The 21,926-nt window shown below is 41.1% G+C and overlaps 1 protein-coding gene across 7 annotated transcripts in view; it reads left to right on the top strand.

The window, feature by feature from the left end:
- EXOC2 (exocyst complex component 2) overlaps nucleotides 1-19,248 on the top strand; it is a 200,665-nt gene extending 181,417 nt beyond the window's left edge. For 6 of the 7 annotated variants that reach the window (XM_021936926.2, XM_003896943.5, XM_009204338.4 and 3 more), the window contains 5 exons: nucleotides 4,813-4,868; nucleotides 7,022-7,144; nucleotides 13,089-13,150; nucleotides 15,300-15,359; nucleotides 17,611-19,248. In XM_021936926.2, the coding sequence (XP_021792618.2) occupies nucleotides 4,813-4,868; nucleotides 7,022-7,144; nucleotides 13,089-13,150; nucleotides 15,300-15,359; nucleotides 17,611-17,704 (395 nt within the window). In that variant the 3' untranslated portion in view covers nucleotides 17,705-19,248. The remainder of the gene's footprint in view (nucleotides 1-4,812; nucleotides 4,869-7,021; nucleotides 7,145-13,088; nucleotides 13,151-15,299; nucleotides 15,360-17,610) is intronic. The other variant, XM_021936925.2, reaches the window with a different exon arrangement.
- The last annotated feature ends 2,678 nt before the right edge of the window (nucleotides 19,249-21,926 follow it).

The following is a 21,926-nucleotide window of genomic DNA, read 5'->3' as shown; positions in this document are numbered from 1 at the left end:
AGCAGAGAGATTAAGCCTCAGCAATATTCTATACTACTGTACTTTATTCAAATTATATTTTTCAAATGGATCCTGATACTCAAAAGGACTGTCTTTGTTTTCCAAAATCCTACGAGAAGCGAGAGATTGTATGCTTTCCCAAGTAATACCTTCTTTCCATGTATGCTGAGGCACTTGCTTTTAGTAGATGACTCACATATCTTCTGACTTGAGCACTATAGAATTCTACATATATTGAGGTTTTTCTCTGATGTATTTGTTCCCTCATTCATTCACTTTATCAGCTGCATAAGTCTGCAGAACTTAGTAGTGAGCAAGACAGACATGGCCTTTGCCTCCCTTTGTTTGTCACTCATGGATACTTTTGAACACCTTGTGCCATCTATGTGCCAACCTCTGTGGTGGGAGCTGAGGCTGCGATGAGGAGAATGGCAGATGGTCCCCGTGCTGTGGAGTGCACGGTCCAATAGGGGAGACAGATGTTAACTGAATGATCGAGTGCACAGTCCAATAGGGGAGACAGATGTTAACTGAGAGATCGGAGTGCACGATCCAGTAGGGGAGACATATGTCAACTGAATGATCGAGTACACGGTCCAATAGGGGAGACAGATGTTAACTGAGTGATCGCACAGATGGCTGCAGAGCTGCCCCAGAGGGACTGGGGACACAGTGCCCGCGAGGACAGCGGTGGGTCCGGGCAGCACCTGGGGGTGCAGAGTGCGGTGGGGCCAGGCAGCACCTGGGGGTGCAGAGTGCGGTGGGGCCGGGCCATCCTAACACCTCCCATTTGTTGACTACCTGCTGTCTGGGAGATGCCTCCCTAGCCTCTTAAAAACATTCTTCTACTTAATAAATGGAAAAAGCTACAAGTCGGAGCAGTTCAGAAACTTGCCCCAGGTGACTCCTCAGTAAGTCACATGAGTGTCTGCGGCCCAGTCTAATTCTGTCTGTGTCCCCTGGTCCTCTTCAATCAAGCCATGGCTCAGATGTCACCACAGAAGCAAAGTCTTCCCCAGCCATCGCTGGCACTGAGACATCCTCAACACCAGTGCAAAGTGCGACAAAAGAGTTGAACTGAAATTCTAACTAACTTCCAAGGACTCTGTGAAACCAGCAAAATGAGGAGTCTCGTCAAGGACAGATGTTTCTGGTTCCAGCACATCACAGTCATGTTTCATGTTGTGTCCATGTTTTTTTGTTTTGTTTTGTTTTTGCTGTTGTTGTGTTCCCATATGCAAACTCCACTGTTAGCCATTCCTTGTACCACTGAAAAGATTAATGTACAGTTAGGGTCTGCAGCAGCTAAACGACAGTCAGACGGAAAACAAGCAATTGGAAGTGGTGCTTTCTGGGAGCAAAAGTCTTACTTGGACCCAAGAGCCCATGAGACAGGCCGGGGAGGAAGGCGAGGGTGCAGGCCTGCTGCTTGGCTGGTCTCTCCCTAGGCCAACACCCAGCTGTGGCCGGAGTGAAGAGAGAAAGGAAGCGAAATTCTGAACGAGGAAGACCACAGAGATCTCACCGGTTTCCCAGACACGGACACTGTCTGGTCTCTAGGCCCCTTGCCCTTTCTCCGTTCCTATCCAGTACTATTCTCTAACCATTTAAGGACTTCACAAAATAAAAATAGCAACCAAACATTTAACAAATTATTTTAAATTGGAGCATAAATTTTTTTATGTTTGGTTTTTGTGGGTTCATAGTAGGTGTATACACTTAGGGGTTACAAGAGAGATTTTGATACAGGCTTGCAAATGTGTAATAATCACATCAGGGTAAATGGGGCAAAGATGATTTTTACAACTTAAAATTCTTTCATATGACCATCCTGCATGTATTGGCAGGTCAAACTTGTAATAACTAAGCACTTTGGGGTCTCACATATATTGGAGATACATACGTGTTCTACTTGGAGCACCTCTGCCACGTGCCTGGTGGCATCCTCCATGTAGTAGGATCTCAATAAATTTATGTTAGTTGAATGAATGAGAACTTGTAGCCTTTCCCTTAGAATTAACAATTTTAGCCCAATCGGTAATAAAAAAAAGTACTTGCTCCTGTATTTAATTCAGTGATTAGCTTTTTGGAGAGAGACAATCAATGATTTATTTTTATATTAAAGTTTTTGTTACCAAAAATTATAAAACCAGCACAGGCACTGCCTTAGGAGGGTCTGGTAGGAGCTCCACCTCACGCCCGCCCTTTCCAACGCGTCCAGTCGCTGCCTCGTTGAACCTCACTGGCCTGATGTGTGATTTGACTAGCGGCACCATTTCCTGTCCAGCCCAGGACCACACGTTTTTCCCTTCTCTTTTTACAACATTACCAGTTATCTGTATGAAGCAGTCATTTGGGTTTTTGTGTGCGAGGGGAAAGAAGGCAATTATTTCCTTTTTTTTTTTTTTCATTCAGAAAGATAAAATCTCCTAGAAATACAAAAGTTCTTTCTTGTCCAAGGTTAAGTCTTTGAGCTCCTTATATTATCCATGTGAAACCTGTGGTCAACCCAAGATAGGAAACTTGCTTTTTTCTCTTTTTTTTTTCAAATTTTCTGTACACAAAAATATGGTTCTTTTGGTTCAAAGTGTCCTGTGCCTTTATTCTTCCCATTCGTAGCTTTGTCTTCAGCATTGCAATGAGTAATTTACACTTACCTCTTTTACGGGGTGTGTTATTAGCAGTGCTGAGGCTGGTGGGTCCTTGCCAGGAAGTGTTGATGCTGTCGGGTCCGAGTGGGAGTTGAGTTCACAGCAGGCTGTCACTGAGCATGTGACACTGCCTGGCTTCACTCTAAGTATAATTTTCTGCTTTTTAGTCAGCACTCTGGCCCCACTCTTTTCTTTTACATTGAGGAATTTCAGAAGTTAAAACACTGCCCTCGCGTTTCCAGTCATCCTTGCACCGTAGCACCTTAGAGCCCAGAACCCGACGCTTGTTCTTGCAGGAGTGTTGGCAGGACCCTGGTTCTCACTGAGGGCAGAGGCTGAGAGTTTTTTTCTGTTCCTCAGAGCATGGAAAATAGAAGCCTACTATTGTGCTTCGATTTTCAGTAAGTACATATGTTACCTGTGTGTCCACATGAGCTGGTCCTCCATGGCTGTGGCTTAGAGAGCCTAGACCTGAGCACGTTGATCTCAGCCCCGGGTGGGGCTGCCCAGAGGGTTTGAGCAGCACAGGCCAGGCCCCAGTGCCCCGACAGCAGGACAGCAGCGGAGCAGTCTGGGCACACCTGGGGGTGCGGGAAGAAAGCTTGCTGGTCTCCAGCACGAGCTCATTTATTTCACTTTCACGTACCTCAGGCCCCTTCCGTTCTCTCCTGCCTCCCAGATAAGACTTCTTACCTTGCAATTATCCTTTTTCTCAGGAAGAATCCGTTAATTTCTGGATTATATTGAATTACTCTTCACTCATCTGTCTCAGCAAAATAGACTTAATAACACCTGAACCTTCATAGACGTTTGTGTGTGTGTGTGTATATATATAAATATACATATACAAAATTGGCTTCTCAAAAGAAAAACAGTGTGCTTATTTGTATACCATAGTCTGTGAGACAGAATCAAAACCTGATTCTATATTTAGAATAAGCAAATGCCTGTTCAGAAGGTTGGCTGTAGTTCTCGATCTCTATCTCAACTTTCCCAACTAACCGGTAGCGTGGATGAGCCTCTCGAGAATATTTTCCTTCCTGTTGTTACATCCATGCTCTTCCAGTGCAGCATGTTCCCTGCTCTGCAGAGAAGATGTTCTCAGTGTGTGCAGCTCTAGAAGCCATTCTGGAATCTCCCACTCCAAGGGAAAGAAATTGTTTTGGAAACACAATAAAACAGTATTTTGTTTTTATGGGGGTTTTTGCCTGCAAAATGATGATAATGAAATCTTTTAGTGAACCCCGAGAATGCCAGGACCCAGGGTCTGCGTCCCCTTTAATCCTCACTGCAGCCGCCCAAGCGTGGGACAATTATTATTCTCATGTGGTAGATGAGAAAACCGAGGCTCACAGCCTTCTTGCCGAAAGTCACAGCTAGCAGGTGTCGAAACTGGGGTTTGGTCCCCAGTAGTCAGACTTCAGACCCCGCATTCTTAAATTTTGTGTGTGCCTGCTTTTGAGCAAACGGAGGCTCATTCAACCTGCACCTAAAATCTGATATTTTATTTTGTCCAGCCTTAACTTGCTTTACAGAATCAAATTCAGTGTGGTTTTATAAGAAGTTTTTCCTAAAAGTGATTCCTTAAGATGAAAATGGTCCTTCTGCTCAATAACTTGACTTTTACCTTTGGCAGTAAGATGCTATCATTGATATTTAATGTGCATTTTATAAGCATTGTTAAACACCCTCTGTATTTTGTCTGTTACTGCTTATACTATGTGTGTGTATGTTTTATAGTGTGTGTGTATATATATATATACACACATATATATGTTTTACCATACATGTTTTACAGTGTGTGCATATATATGTTTTACAGTATATATAGATACATATCTATATATATTCTGTATGTGAAGAAATTGAAGAACATTCTTAAGTTTTCATTTTGAGGCCAACTGAGTGCCAGTTATAGAGAGCATCAACAGTGACAGAAATGAAAAACAATGCAAGAAAACTTCTCATTTCTTTTTTTTTTTTTTTGGCCTGTATGGAAATACTCCTTTCACCATTTGATTCTCAAAAGGAAATAGATAGTGGTGGCATTACTTTCTGTTTCTCCTCAGAAAACTCTAAGGCATGGGGTACAGCCTGCCAGCAAGGGAAGGGAACTTGTGTTATTATTAATGCCTCTTTCTCTCCTTTATTTCAATTTCAGGTGTCAGAAACTATTTAAAAGAAGCACTGGTGAATATAATTGCCGTGCATGCAGAGGTAAGGTATCATTAGATGTTCCTAAGAGATACGGATAACCAAAAATAAAAAAAAGATGCAAATTTGATAAAATATATGGTGGTCTTTTTTTTCCCTCAGAATGTATCTTGGGTATAAATAAGGTGCAGCTCAGCTCTTACTCGCACTGTCTCTCTCTCTCTCTCTCTCTCTCTCTCTCTGTCTCTCTCTGTATGTGTGTGTGTGTGTGTGTGTGTATGTTTACCTGTGAGTCTTTTTCTGAAGTATATTTTCTTTAATAATTACAGCTAAATTCATTAATTTTTGAAAGGTGAAGATAGATTGCAAGAATGTTTATCCTTCAAAGAATAGTAAATCCCTTATCTTGGAAAATGCATTAACTTCTTTTTAGCCAGTGTACAAATAAGCACTGGTATCTGATTCCTGTAGCAGTGGCTGGGAGTCCAGAAAGGCAGACACTGCTTAGAAAGAGGCTCGGGGCAGGCGGATACTGGAACAGATGCGTGGTTTCCTGTCCATGGCTGACGTAGGGTCATGCAGACAGTACTGCTGCTTCTGGGCCATGTGAAAACTTGCACTCACTTGACACGCTTTCATCTTAAGCTTTGTGTTAGCATCCTCGATGAACATCCTGGCTAGGAGGACTCTTCTGAGGAACATTGAAAGAAGAGACCAGAGCTACCACCATGATCTATGACTATCTGTTTTCATTCAGTAATTTCAGGATTTGTTACTCACTGCTTTGCCAACACTTTCAGAAAGGCTGTGGCTCACAGACTAATGGGGGACCAGATAAAGTGGGGCAGATCAAAGAGGCTACCATTCAATTGTTTCCACTGTTGCCTGGGTGCCTCTGAGGCGACAAGCATCCAAGAAGGGTGTTTTTAGGTGTATGCTGCCTGCTGCATCCAAAAGTATGTGAGGCCATCAAGGTAAACTGAAAAAACGTGGTTAATTAAGAGTGAAACCCAAATATGACCAGAGAAAACAAAGATAACACTACCTGGTTCCTAAATTTGGCTAGAAGTTCGAAGCACCAAGAGCAGAAAGAAAACTGTAGAATGTTACAGTTTTCAGTTCTTAGTGAAAGGGAAACATACAAATTCATCTCTCACCATAGAGTTTTTATATGATTTAACTCAGGCAGGAATTTACCACATAGATCTTTTTATAATGAGCAATATTTTTAATTGTGATCGTATAAAAAACGTAAAAATTCTGTTTTTGTTATGTTAGCATCCTATAAAATTTGAGCCCGAAGTGCAAATGCAGGTGCAGTAGTTGCAAGCATTTCTCTGGTGGGTGGGCAGAACTGTGAAATCTGTGGAAATTGCTGTGATGGTGTTGATTCCTAGTGAGACAGCTTTTATTAATGTCCATTATCAACTGCCATGGGATTATAATGACTGAAAGTAGAATTTCATTCATAATATTTACTATTTGCTACATAATCTTAAATTGCCAAAAATTTCCTTGGACACTCAAGTTATGTGTGGGTTAATCCAAGTATTTAATGCTGGTGGCTCAATCTGAAAAAAGGAAAAGCTTAAAAAGAAAATATGATTTACTTTCATTTATAAATCAGGAGAGTCAGATTTCAGTAAATCTCCAAAGACAGTAACTCTCAGTTTGAAAATATCAAACTTTAAGGTTTGAAAATAGTGTAAGTCAAATAAAAGGAAATACATATTTAGCACAGTATGTGTAAAATTTTGGGGGGTGCCTGTTGTCCAATACAGAACGGGGTACCCCATATGAAATGGTGTTTGTCAGAGTTTAAGGAGAGTCTGACACAGTATTTGTTTAAATTGTGGTAAAATATTGACCCAGTATGTTTTTATTTCTCTAATTTCTTCTTTAGAGATATTTCTTTCTGGTAAAAGGGGCAAGAGGAAAAAGAAATGTTCAAAACAGTTTTTATTTTGTCAACATCAGTAATGCCTTTCAAATTTATATTTGCCAATATTGTATTTTTAAGAGAATTTTTGTTGTTAATTGGTCAATAGAATTTAAATATAAGTCTGTATCTTCCTTTCATTTATAATTTTGGTCTTTTAAAAATGACTTAGAAGTCCTATTGACTTCCTTTTGTTTTGTTTTGAAAGTTACTTTGTTTTTAACAAATTCAAGTCAGAAAGCCCCACAAAGCACCATGTCTTCCTATTTCAAACCAGGTGTTCACTGTTTCCAAAGAGCTGGTCCCTCGGGTGCTCTCCAAGGTGGTCGAAGCCGTTTCTGAAGAGCTCAGCCGACTGATGCAGTGTGTTTCCTCCTTCAGCAGAAATGGAGCTTTACAGGTAACAGAATCATTCGGTTTCATATTGAACTTCTGCTGTTATTTATACCATATAAAATGTCTGTAGTCATCAGTCTTATGATATAAGACAGGCTTCTAATGGATCTATGATTGAAGAAGTCCTTATTCTTTCTTGCATAAGCCATATCCATGAAGCATTGTCTGCAAGTTTCAGAGTTTGTTTCTTTACAGCAGAGCAAGACCTTAAAGACTTCTGCCAAAGTATCTGAATGCAGAATCCTTCAAAAGTTTTGTGATTTTTATTTTTATTTTCCAACTATCTTCATGACATTCAGTTCCGCAGGAAATTTTTAACAACTTGCTTTTAATAAGTCTTTTGAAAGCATTCAGTGCAGTTTGCATAGAAACAACAAATAACTGTCTCTCGTGTTTAAATTACATAATGATAACTGCCATAAACACCAGTTGACTTTGGCATGCACGTAACCAGCTGGTAGCTGCTGAGGCGTGCGTGCAGATGGAAGCATGCGCTTCTGGCCGCGTGGTAGTGAGTTTCAAAACGCAGTGTTGTTCTTCTTCCAGTCATGGCTAAGGAAGCTCCTATCAAGCCAGCCCTCCACAGATAACAACTGTAAACTTGAATATCAAAAAATAAAAATGTTTTTAATTTTGAACACATCCCTGAAGACACCAGAGAACGACCATTGGTGGGCAGATTCTAGAGGAAATGGCACCTGGGTGAATTTCTTATTTCTTATGGATTTTAACCTAAAGGCAGGTCCAGGAGTGCCTAAAACTCCAATACAAAACGTGCTTTCTGGCTTGAAAAACAGGCTTTGGAGCAGCCACAACTACAGGTAGGTGAGGGGCGTCCCAGAGAGGAGTCTCGCCATGTGCGTGGTCAGACTGTGCTCCAGCCAGCCCAGCTGAGGCCGGAAGAACTGAAGGAAGAATTGACTGCTGCCCAAGAGCCAGGAGTTCTTAGTTGGAGTCCAAATAAGTTAATTGCTTTTGCTGAAACAAACAAATAAAAAATCAGCAGTCCTTAGAGATATATTACAGAATCCAGAGTCTCCACAGCGTAACATTGAGTGTCCGGGATCCACATTTAATTGAGTTAAAATTTAATTGAAATGCACAAATAAGCAGGAAAACATGACTCATTCCTAATACAAGAAATGATCACCTGAAGCCAACCTTAAGCTGACCCAGGTATTGGAATTAGCAGGCAAGGATTTTCACACAGCTGCATCAGATGATGTAAAGGAAGCTCTGCTCCTCATGAATCAGTAGGTGGGAAATCTCGGCAGAGAAAAACCCTAAAACAGGAAATAAATGGAATTTCTGGAATGGAAAAACACAGTAGATAAATTTTTTTAAATCTACTAGATGCTAATAGTAGAATAATAGAATTTTTAAAAAGTCAGTTAACTTGTAAACCAATAGAAATTATCCAGTGTGGACAACAGAAATAAGGATAATTGGGGAAAAAAATAAGCAGAGCTCCAGGGATCCATGGGACAATTCAAAATATCCAGCATGCATGTAATTAGATTTTCAAAAGCATAAGAATGACCAGTCAGCCACATGGAAGGATGAACAACATCGTTAGTTCGCAGGGAAATGAAAACACAATACAATGCCATGATACGTCCGTCAGGATAAAAATGAAAGACTGACTATACCAAGTGTTGGCGAGAATGTGGTGTTCTGGAGCTCTCACGTCGTTGAGAATGTGATCTAGTGCAGCTACTTTGGGGAAAGCTCTCGCACTTTCTTTTCAAGCTAAGAGTACACATACACACCCTGTGACCCAGCTATTCCGATCCCAGTTATTTAAGCAAGAGAACAGAAAACATATTTTCAGTTTCGTATGTGTTGTATAAATAGGTTACAAAACATATTTATAAGAATGTTCACCATGGGTTCGAGACACAAAACATGTTTATAAGAATGTTCACCATGGGTTCGAGACACAAAACATGTTTATAAGAATGTTCACCATGGATTTGAGACGAGCCTGGGCAACGTAGTAAGACCTTGTCTCTCCAAAAAAAAAAAAAAAATTGTTTTAATTATCCAGGTGTGATGCTGTGTGCCTGTGGTCCCAGTTGCTTGGGAGGCTAAGGTGGGAGGCTTGCTTGACCCTAGGAAGTCAAGGCTGTAGTGAACTGTGATCGTGCTACTGCACTCCAGACTGGGCGACAGAGTGACACCCTTTCTCAAAAAAATAAAATAACTAAGAATGTTCGTAGTCATTTTATCATAATCAAAAACTGAAAACAACCCAGACATCCATCAGTACAGTAAATACACTGTAATACATTCATACAATCAAATACTATTCTACATTAAAGAGAACAAATTACTGACACAATGCAGTGAATCCCAGAAGCATTACGCCGAATGAAGGAATCCTTACACAGACACATGCGTATACTGTATAGTTTTCATTTACATGAAGTTCTGGAACAGATAAAACTAACTGTGATGAAGAACTCAGAACAGTGGCTTCCTCTGGGTGGTGGGGGTTCCTAGGGTGGGGCCTTAGGGATTGTCACAGGGTGCTGGTTATTGTGATCTGGGTTTCCATCACACAGGTGTCTACATCAGTCAAAACTCATCAAATGCCACACTTTGAGATTTGTCCATTGTGTAGTATGTACATTCTAACTATTAAAAAAAAAAAAAAAAAAAAAAAAAAACCTGGTGCAAAGAGTCCACTGCAGTTAGTGGCATGCGCCCTGAGGTGGATCAGAGCTGTAGGACTGAGTGGTGGATGGAGGCTGTGTGGTCATGTGAGGCTGTGTTATTGGGAGAGCCTGTGAGTAAACAGGCGTTCACTGTAAAGTTCTTTCCAAGTCTCTATACATTTGAAATTTGTTCAAAATAAAATACATATTTGGGAAAAAGAAGAGCAGAGAGCACTTGTTAATTTGGTTAGGAGAAAAAATCTGTTACAAAAGCTTCTGCTGTATTTCCATTTGCCGCCAGTTTTCTCTGAAAATTGATTTATCAGATCTTTGATATTATAGTTTAAGTTGAAAGGTCGTGGTTATTATAATAGTTCCCACAGGGGATCAGTAGTGTAAATTGTGTAATACTACAAATGAATTAACAGGCAGCTGCAGTGGCTACCGGGGGCCTTGCAGTCTTGGAATTTTAACAGGCATCTGCCCTCTCTACACATTACCTCTGTTACCCGCTTATCTGATGGCTAAACCACTCTCAAAACCAGCAGGGAGAGGTTGGGAAGTGATCTCAGAATTAGCTGGAAAATTTTTTCACATACACATGTCCAGAAACTGCTGGCCACCAAACTGTTCCAGCCTCCAGTTTTTGAGACCTCCTTGGGCCTGTACAGACGTGTATTTTGAAAAAGGTCGTTAGTCTAAACTCCCCACTTCACTCTCCCACTGCGAATGACTTTGAGAGCTTCCTTCCTTGGGGCCATAACTCTAAGAGGGATAGCAGGTTAACCTTGGATAGGCAATTACCTAAAGCACCAAACTCCAGAACTGTCCTGAGAGCTCGGTGAAGAGGGGAGTGATGGTTGGTGATTTTGGCAGATCTTTTAGCATGATGTTTTCTGAATTACGATTTTGTAGGTATTATATAGCTAACCACAGTTTTTATAATTGGCATAACTTATAGGTTAATTAAAACACTCTATGACCTTGATTGAATAAAATTTCTACCAGAAGATTGGTTTTGTAGTAATTTAATCTTTCTCCTAAAATAGTCAGCTGAAAGTTCTACCTTTTTTCCTGGTAGGTCTGTTTTTACCTATACTAGAATATAAACAAAATAGAGACAGAAATTTTCATACTTTCTAGCATTTGTAACTTTCTAGTTATATACTGTTTTTCAGGCTCCTAAGGGACTGAAAAAATGAAACCAAACAATTGCCTTCCAAACAGAAAAAGGTCACTGAATATCCTGTGTCATACATGTCTGCTTTGATCTAGATGGCTTACAGAATTTCTAATAAACTGTAAAGAGCTGGCTGTCTCTTTTGTCATTGTTTTCTGTTTCGTCCACTCCTTGAGAATAAGGGATATTTCTTTTAAATGTTCTCCTGTGTGTCCCACTCACTGTGGGCACCTACTTCAGAAAATCAACTTATCATCATCAGTGGGTCTGTGGGAGCTCCCAGGAAACCTGACTTGTCTGTCAGATCACACTTCTTCATGCTTGCATACAAGTGAAATCTTGTTAACTTTTTTCTTGAAATTTTTATGAAATATTTCATAGAGCATACGATCTGTCTGCAATAGAAAAAGAATATACAATTCAGTGATTTTTAGTGTATTCGAAGAGCTGTCCAGTCATCACCATAATCAATTTCAGAATATTTCATCCCAAAAGAAACCCCTGACCCATTAACAGAAAGTCTAATCATTTGCCTCCCACACCCCTTGTCCGTACAGACAGTTGGCTTTCTATCTCTGTGATTTGTCTACTCTGAAAATTTCATCTAAATGGAAGCATACAAATACGACCCTTTGTGACTGGCTTCTTTCATGTAGCATAATGTTTCAAGGTTCATCCATGTTGTAACATGTGCCAGTGCTTCACTCCTTTTTACATATGAGTAATATTCCACTTTAAATATGCCACATTTTATGTATCCATTCATCAGTTCATGGGCGTTTGTTTTTTTCCCACTTTTGATTAATATGCAGAATGCTTCTGTGAACACTCCTGTACAAGTTCTCGTGTGGACATCTGTTTTCATGTCTTGTGGATGCATACCAAGGAGCGGAATTGCTAGGTCGTATGGTTACTCTATAATTAATCTTCTGAGGAGCTGCCAGACTGTTCTGCAAAGTGGCAGCACATTCCTACCAGCAATTTTTGAGGGTTCCAATTTCTCTACATCCTCACCAGTATTTGTTATTGTCTCTCTCATTGATTATAGCCATCCTAGTGGGTGTGAAGTGATGCCTCATTCTGTGGGGTTGTCTTTTCACATTCTGGATGGTGTCTTTGTAGCACTGGATTTTTAATTTTGATGAAGTCCACTTTATCTGTTTTTTTGTTGTTGTTTATACTTTCGGCATGATTTCTAAGAAGGGTTTCCTAGCCTAAGGTCACAAAGATTTACGCTGGGTTTCTTCTGATAGTTTCATAATTTTATCTCTTACATTTAGATCTGTGATCCATGTTGAGTTAATGTTTGTGTTAAGGAAAGGATTCAGCTTCATTCTTCTAAGCATGTGGATATCCAGTTGCCCTAGCACCATTTGTTGAAGAGGCTGTTCTTCCCCCCCTGAGTGGTCTTGGCACCCCTGTTGAATAGCAGTTGATCATGAATATAAGGGTATACAGTATATAAATATATGTTAGCTTTGTAGTATGTTTGAAGTCAGAAAGTGTGAGGCCTCTAAATGTGTTACTCTTTTTTAAGATTGCTTTGGCTGTTCTGAGTGCCTTGCATTTCCTTATGAATTTTAGAATCAGCTTGCCAATTTCCATTAAGGAAAAAAATAAAAGCAGCTGTGATTTTAATAGAGATTGCATTGAATCCGTAGAGCATAGTTTAGTTTTTGAGATGAAGGCAGTGTGCCTGGAAGGGCACAGGTGTCAGGAAGCCAAGCCACATCCTTACCTCTGTGGGGCTCAGGCCCTTTCAGGGCAGTGTTCCTCTTGCAAGACTAAAAGAAAAATTGGTGGTTAGAGGGTAAATACAGATGGCTGGAAAATCACGACACAGTTTGTGCTTTTCATACTGAGATATCTAGTTCCCTGCCCTCATACAGTCATCCTTGACTACAAGTTAATTTTCAGTCAACGAATATTTTGTGGTAGCAGATTTCTTCGGACTGTTTTAGAAACTCTGCTTGTGACTGGCAGTCACCGCGGTGGTATTACGGCAAGCCCTGTCCTGCAACGAGCAGGCCGGAGACCCCTCACCTCAGTACTTGTTTATATTTGATAATATAAATTTTCCTGTTGTCACTTTGTCTTTTTCTCATTTTCAGGCAAGACTTGAAATCTGTGCTTTGAGGGACACTGTGGCTGTTTACCTGACACCCGAAAGCAAGTAAGTTGCAGTGTTCTTTAGTTCTGAGTGCTCTATTAAAAATACAGATTGTCTTACTGGTGAATTCTATCCTCTGTAAAGATGACTGATCAGAGCACATGCTCATCAATTTGTGATGTGATCAAGTTTATGTCAAGGCCACTTCTTTGTAACACAATGTAAAGGAAAGGGGTTTAATATATTTTGTTTTTCATTTACTACTGACAAATAAATCTTAGTCTTAAAAATAATACAGCAGAGTGTGACATACTTCCTAAAGCAAAAGAGGATAAGAACTGAGTCTTAGTCTATTCATAGCAGACTCTGAAGGGCAGCTCGAGTGCTGTAAATATCAGTATGAGGAAGCCTTGTGGTTTCTCTGCAAAATTTTGTAGTGGAAATTTGATGATAATTTTTAGCTGTTTTGAATGAAAGTCAGGATTTCCTACCATTGAAATTTCAGTAGGTGAAGTGAAACAGAACTACTGTTTGCCTGTGCGAGGTTGTTTACTACACGGGCAGCATTACCTAGGAAATACTGGGTGATACGTTGATGTCCCCGAGAGGCCAAGTAGTATGCAAATGGAATGTTTGAGGACACTGTAATATGCTTACTCACTCATTTCCAGCATCTGATAACATGGCTTGCTGTCATTCTCAATGTCAGCTTTGCGACTGAAAAGACTTTTTCCATTTTTTCCTAACACATGAAGTTAGCCTTTCATTCCCGTCGTCACAGCTCACCAGAAGCCATTTTTAGCGGGCCTCCATGTTCATTGTTTAGCCACACCTTTTCCCAGCCATCGTTTGTCTGCACAATATGCTAACAGGATGGAAAGCACCCAGCCCGTGTTGGATGTGTGCGCACTTCATGTAAATGCCTACTCTTTCTTCCTGCTGACTTAGTTTTACAGAGTATAAGGTACTCATCTGTAGAGGAAGATTAAAATATTCTAGGCAAGCTTTTGAGGGGATTAAATGAGAAAATGTGCCAAGTCACTTTTTAATTTTCAGTACCCTGCCAATAACAGGTGGTACAGTGTTTATCATTATTGTCGTACTGTCAAAACAATTCCATCACTTTTCTTTCAATTAATCAAAAAGAGGTTCGTAAGAAACAAGCTGATGGTGGAGGTAGAGGCAGTGGTTTCCACACCAGGAAAGAGCCCGCTGAATGTGGGGAGGGACCTGAGTGCACCCAGCCGCCCGTCCCAGCCCCCACCGCGCCCTCCCGGGAGCAGTTGGAGATGCCCAGCACCAGGTTTTATGACTCTGTTGGAACTTTTCAGTCTTCCTCTCTGTTGCTGTGACACTTGCCCCTGATTTGAGGAATACTGCTCAAAAACGCACTTCCTGGTAGATTGAGGAGGATGTTTTTACAATATAGAAGTAATGACTCCCTAAAGTCAAGAATAATTACATTTATTTCTTCACCTTAACCAATCATAAAAGAAGAGGTAAAAGTTAAGAACTGTTCCTTTGTGAATGGTACAAGTTATTCCCAAACAGTCTCCCCTATGATGCTTTTCATTTGGTTTGATAATTTTTCTAATACTTTCTCCTTGTAAAAGCTAAACATCCCAAAGTTGTCTTTTTAAAAATTCTTTCCTTTTACCTTCTTCGTGTAAGGAAATCATGTTGAATTTTTAAAGCATCTATATAACTCTCCATTTTTCAACAAGTTTTAAGTAGGCTGTATTTAAGTATTACAAGACATTGGCTGCAGATCAGGCCCCGTGCGTGCCAAATACTGTAAACACCCCGCTGTGTGTCATCTTTCGTTTCTTAGTTTCTTTCCTTTCTTCCCAGTTACTCCATCTGCAGTTGTTTGTTTTGAAAAGACTCCTTTTAAATTAAACATGTTCACATTAAGCTCTCCTCTGTCACCAGCGCATCCTCTAAAAGAAGATCTGTTTTTCCTTTAGCTTTTCAAGTTGCGTTTCATTTCCTACTTGAGCTTTTCTGACCCTGCTGCTACAAAGCCTCCACCTGGTAGCTGCACCTTCACTTTTACTTTTACTTTTTCTATTGTTTTTCACTTTTACTTTTTCTCGTATTTCCTTGCTTCACTGGCTTTTATTGGCTTCTCAATAATTAAGGGATGCTTAAGAGTTTGTCAGCAGTTCTCCTATGCAAGGCTTCAACTTCAGTGTGGCTGTTTGTGTTCCAGGTCAAGTTTTAAGCAGGCCTTGGAAGCCCTGCCCCAGCTTTCCAGTGGAGCAGATAAAAAGTAAGTCCTGTGTGCTGTTCTCAGGAGCCAGTTGCATGTGTCCAGCAAGGTTTTGTTACCTGAAGTACCTTTTAAAAAGGAATAATAATGATTTGGATTCTAGGAAGAGCAGAATCCAAATAAGAATCCGAATAAGAGCCGTTAGTAGGTCCATCTCGTCACTGTAACTTGCATGTCTTCTGAGTGACAGAATAAGGTAAGACCTTTCCTCTGGGTTGAGGATAATTTAGAAGTTGGCTCTCGTTTCAAGTGACTGGTACAGAAAATATCTTAAGAAAGCTCACTATGACTTATTCAGTAAACTGTATTAGTAGCATACATCCTTAAGAAGTAATGGAAGAAAGAAGACCGCATAGTAAAATGCAGGAGTCAGTGATTTTTTTATCTTTGAGTAATTCAGTAGTGTTCATTTTGTGTTCTATAAAATATAAAATGTTATGAAAGAGTAGATGTGCACATATGGCATCATAAAGTTTTATATATACGTATATATTTCGTTAGACCACACTGATGATCTCAACCTGACTTCAAACTTTACTACTCATAGAACAGGAAACAGACCTAAGAGAAAAATCTAGGCCAGGTAAATTTCACAAATATCGAGGCTCCCCCGCACTGAGGCAGCAGAAACTCTGCAGTAACTCCTTTACCACGCCCTCCGCACGTGGCTGCCGGGTCCATGGACAGTCGTGTGTGGTGCACTGACTGTGAAATGCTGGCACCGTGAACGCAGAGCAGACTCAGTGCAGGGCAGAGAGAGCACATGGGCTGGGCGATGGGGGGAAGCTGTCACATGGCACTGACGCACAGAGCGGGCAGCAGACCAGCCCTTCCACCCTGCAGTCCCCGCATCGCCCCTGCTGTGCGCGTCCCACGTGGGCACATGGCAGCCGTGCGGACAGTGCCTGCACAGTCAGCCCTTTCTTCCTTTTTCCTGCTGCTGCTTTCTCTCGCTAACTTCCAGCCTCTATTTGAATTGGTTCCAAACCCTGTTCATTTCTTTAAAATAAATATGATAAAAGAGTAAAACAATCACTGTTACGTTTCATATGTGGAACAGGGCTCAAAAGGTAGTGTGTTCGAGAGTCAAGAACAACACACACCCTGAAGTAGCCCCAGTCAGGACTGTATTTTAAGTTTGCTGTGGGAATAGTATTCTAATACCGAGCATTGTTAAACCGTGAAATAGTCTCTTGACCTCAGTACTGTTAAACCCACTTCTTGGTTGCTTCATCCAAACCAGGAAAACTCTAAGATCCTTTCTAGCTTTAAAATTAGATGACTAGGGCCAGGCTTGGTGGCTCATGCCTGTAATCCCAGCACTTTGGGAGTCTAAGGTGGGCGGATCACAACTTCAGGAAATCAAGACCATTCTGGCCAACATGGTAAAACCCCGTCTCTACTAAAAATAGGAAAATTAGCCAGGCGTGGTGGCGTGCACCTGTAATTTCAGCTACTCAGGAGACTGGGGCGGGAGAATAGCTTGAACCCAGGAGGTGGAGGTTGCAGTGAGCCGAGATCGTGCCACTGCACTCCAGCCTAGGTGACAAGGGCAAAACTCCATCTCAAAAAAAAGAAAAAGAAAAAGAAATTAGATGACTATATCAGATCAGTTGGGGAAACAGATTGAGATGTCAGGTAGCAAAGCGATTTGCCTAGTGGAATTAGCCCTAACCCTGCTTGCCCTGGTGATCAACCCACTGCTTTCACTCGCCACTCACCACTAGCTGTTAAAGACAAAATGCAAAATGAGAGGAAGGGAAAGTCACCAGTGGCTGCTGGGGGATGGGGTTAGGGAAGAGGCTGACTGGAGTGGCAGCAGGGGAGAGGGTGCAGCGGTACCCCGTGCTGTGGCCTGCTACACTCCGGTATGGGTTTGCCAATGTTCATAGAACCATTTAACAAAAAGTGAATTTGAAGGTGTGTAAATTATTTTAGAGTTGAATTTCTAAAAAGAATAGGCCCAAGCATCAGTCTGTTTTAGGGAGGAATCTAATTAATCTTGGGAGGGGATAGGAAGGAGATGTTTCTATACAAACATAAATACATATATCAGTATATCTTATTTGACCAACTTCTTTGATTGATGTGTTTCTTTTGCTGAGTTAAGGATCTACAGGTAGAACTTTCCAGCTGCCTTCTCAACACAGCAAGCATAGGCAGAGCCAGGCAGCTGGCTCCCCTGGTGTTTTCTTGTGTTGCTAGGCCACCCCATCTGTCAGGCTGTAAAACAAGTGTCTCCTTCCTCCAGGTTACTGGAAGAGCTCCTGAACAAGTTCAAGAGTAGCATGCACTTGCAGCTCACCTGTTTCCAAGCAGCTTCTTCAACCATGATGAAAACATAAATACCTGCCAAATAAAGGAAGTCCAGGAAAATAACAAGTAATAAGACTGTTCACTTTCTAAGTACCCTAAAGGTATTTGCTGTATTAAACATTGGGTTTGCCATCTCTCTCTTTTTTCCTTCCTCTGATTTCGAAAATTGTTGGTATACATTTCAACTAAAATGACCTCATTTGAAATGCCCAAGAAGTATTTGTTTTGCCATTCTTACTAGATCAGATCCTGTATGACTTTAAAATATGTTTTAAAATATACTTTGCATCTCAGCAGAAGGTTGAGTGCAGCAGGAAGAGCTGCTTCTGGAGGGAATGTTCTGGAATGGCGTGGTACATATTGAAGCATTTCTCAGTGTCCCATTCACGAAAGTGCAGGCAGCTCCCGCGACACATGGAGAGACTGACTGATAAGAGGAGATTTGGAAAGTTCTATGTAGACATCTTTGGAGCTCTTACTGTCCTACCCTGTGCAGCTGTGCTTAAAACCCTTATTTCATATAAATGGCCTTAAGTTTTCTAATTCAAGCAGATTTTTGGAAAAATTTGTGGTCTCCATTAAAATAAATATTACAACTGGGGTAGATTATTTGTCGTCCAGGTGTCTGTGATTTAACTTGGCATTTCGCTATCTGATTTTTATTTTTCACAGGACTAAGCACTAGCTTTTTTCATTCTCACTCACTCTTAATTGATGTGTGTCACTTCATGTCCACGTGTTGCAGTCCCTGAGGCCCTGTGTATTGTCTGTGATGGGGTGTGAGTGCTGGTCACTGGGTTACACTCACAGGTGCTGGCGGGGCAGCCGCAGACTTCAGGGTCCCCTAAAGGAAAGGCCAGGCTCCCCGTGGACGGCCGACTCCCTGCCCACCGTTGCCCCCTCCTTCAGCAGGTGACTTTCTCTCTGCCATCTCTTACCTGGCAAAGGATCTTGCTCAGTAGCTGGAAGAATGCTGCTCTCACACAGTCTCTTCTCGGAAACTTCAGGATGCTCCTTGGTCACCAGGCAGTGGGAGCTGTAGACCAGCCACGTGCACTTGCCCCACGTTCACTGCTGACTGGTTTTACTAGAACAGGTTCAGGTCACCGTGACTCCTCTCTCAGTCAGCCGCCCGCCCAACGTCATCACACCATTGCATCTGAAAACTGAGGAATTCGCTACTTGTAGTCGGCTTGTCTGGGTTTTCAAAATTGTCTAAGGTTATTTTGAAGTCTCCTTTTTTAAATGCTAAAATTAATGTCCTCATTAATGCAAGTAATTTTAGAGCACAGTGTAGCCATGTACAGTTTCCATTATTTAAAATAAATGAATGTGTTGGTTCATTTGGTGTATGGGGAAATCATAGTAACTGGAAATAAAAGTTCAATCTTTTACAAATGTGCTTGATAAAGCTGTTAAGAAACACACAGAATATTGTCTTTCCTAAGTCTGTTAACTGTTGTATATAACTCAACTATGAGCTAAATTTAAAAACTGCGACCATGAATGTTTGTGTTGTTTTAAATATCTAGTGCAGCACATTCAGCCAATAAAGAATCTGCCTTTAATCTAAGTTGTAATTTGCTTGACGTTTTTCTCCAAGTGTCTTTACTTCAACATTTTCATTTGCTGTATAACCTTTTATATTTCTACTGTTAACACTCGAAATACTTACGTTCTGGTTAACCCTGTATTGGCAGACACGTTGTCAGAAACCGTTTGTCAGGTCCTGCTCATTCTGTTTGCGGGGACTTACCACGTGTGAGGCACACCATGAAGTGTCTTGTTTAATCCTCACAACAGCGTTGTGACACGTGGGCTAGGTTACTGCCATGTCCGTTTAGCAGAGGAAGGAATCGGGGCTCAGAGAGAGGTTGGTGACTTCTCTAAGACTGCAAGGAGGATAAGTGGCAGGACTCATGTTCACTCTCTGGCTCCATATGTCCTTGACTTCACCGCTGCTCAGCAGTTCCTTCCAGCGGGACGTGCTTTCTGACATCCATCCACCTGGGTCACAGCTCAGAGAAAGTTCATCAATTCCAGAGGCTAATAAACATTAGCAACAAGGGAACCGGTAGTGCTTTTATGGCTCCAAGTGGAAGGTAAAGGCATAAAAACCCCATACCCAAATGAGGGAGTTCAAGGACTACTATTCCAACAAGTCAGGGGGGACTTCTTGGAAGAAAGGGGGATTTCAAGAGCTACTTGAGTTACAGAACACTGGTTTAGTGGGTAAGAGGAGATGGATGAATATGAAATAAGTTAGATGAAAGCTGAGAGATAAACCAGGCCCTGGAGCAAGTTAACGAGGCAGCTGAGAAAACAAATGAGGGAGTTCAGTGTACTTTAATGCTCTGGTGGCATTTCGTTTTTAGCACATCCGTGTTCTTTGTGGGCCGGCATGGCTTCATGTGAGTTAGCTAAGTTGGCCTCACTTGAAATGGTAAAGAGCTATTAGAAATAATTGGTTTTACTAAGACTTTCTATATCAATGTACCATGAAAGTGGCATGTTCTAGAAATGATTTGGGCATTGCAAAACAAGCATCATTGCCTTAGGCCCAGCACTCTGACTCATTCTCCTGTCTCTGTCATCTTTGCATATAGATTTTTTTAAAGGGAAGAAATAGAAAAGATTATATTTTTATTCTGGATTTGGTACAAGGTGGTGGTGTGTTTTTCTGTTTTGATCACGTGCTATGGGATATTCTGCTATTAGTTGCATAAGAGTGTTGTGTAATATGTTTTCAGAAAAGTTACAAATTTTAACTAGTTTTTACATCAAGATTAGGTTTCTGAAATAAAGTCAAATATATTTTATGTAATCATAAAATAATTATGCATACACTGAACTTGCATACATTTTTGTCACTAAACATGTATCTGTTCTGTTGTAAAGATTTTCGTATAGATTTGTGAACTGCTCTGAAAGGTATATTTAATGTATCACACCTCAATTAGAGCAGCAGCTGTAATTATTTTAGCTTCGCCGTAAACACAGGCGGATGTCACTGTACACAGGGCCATTGTGTTTTTTGTGTGCTGATCTCATCTCATTTCTGCTTCCCCACAGGAGGATTGATTGCACTGAGGTTTAGTCCATCTATGACTGGAAAGCCTTTGGTACCTGCCCAGGTTAGAAATACATAACAATAAACATCTTATGGACAAGACCTGGGTCTTTGGGTAACTTGTTTGCAGTTTGGCTAATGAAAGGCAATGGGATATCAGAGTGTCTTTCTCCTGTCTAGGCACATAAAATCCTAGACAAACTGGGCACTTAAGCTTGTCTTGTGCATTCAACAGTGTTTTACCATGACTGGAACCCATTGGTTTTATTCTTGTGGTCATTGTTGATATTTTCATGGTTGTTATCATTATTATCTCTTCACATGTTTAAAGAAAGATTCTTGTACCACCTTCCCACAAACCCTCTAGCCAGACACAAATCCCTGAGAACCAAGACCACTGCCCGAATTCTAACCGTCCAAGAAGGCCCCAGAAGAACTCATCACAGAGTAAGAGGAAAACCTGGAAAGAATGGAGTCATGAGGTCACAGAAATCAAGGGAACAGCAAGTATTATAATAAGAATAAAGAGGTTTTCAGCAAGGTCAAATAGTGCAGATGTCAAAAGGGTAAGTACTGAGAAATGGTTGCTAAACTTAGCATTTGGAAAACCAGAAATGACCAAGTAGAGAATGATAAGGAAGGAATCAGAGAAACATAATACTGTGAACCCATTCTCTTAATTGACAAGAACTAACCTCCTCCTCGAAGATCACAGAGTATCCTGGCCTCAAGGACAAAAGTGAAACTATTTTTTAAAGATCTCTTCTCTGCTACCTTTCTTATTAAATTATATTCCTGGCTGGGCACGGTGGCTCATGCCTGTAATCGCAACACTTTGGGAGCCGAGGTCACAAGGTCAGGAGACGGAGATCATCCTGGCCAACACGGTGAAACCCCGTCTCTACTAAAAAATACAAAAAACTAGCCAGGCGTGGTGGTGGCACCTATGGTCCCAGCTACTCGGGAGGCTGAGGCAGGAGAATGGCGCAAACCTGGGAGGCGGAGCTTGCAGTGAGCCGAGATCACGCCACTGCACTTCAGCCTGGGCTACAGAGCGGGACTCCATCTCAAAAAAAAAAAAAAAAAAATTATCTTCCCTGGGTGCCTGATCAATTCTTGCTGCCCCTGCTTCTTTGCCTATTGGACTGTCTTATAAAATATTTATACCCAGCCCTTTCTTT

Source organism: Papio anubis, chromosome 6, assembly GCF_008728515.1.
Source record: "Papio anubis isolate 15944 chromosome 6, Panubis1.0, whole genome shotgun sequence".
Classification (NCBI taxonomy): Eukaryota; Metazoa; Chordata; class Mammalia; order Primates; family Cercopithecidae; genus Papio; species Papio anubis.
This window is presented reverse-complemented; position numbering and strand designations above follow the sequence as displayed.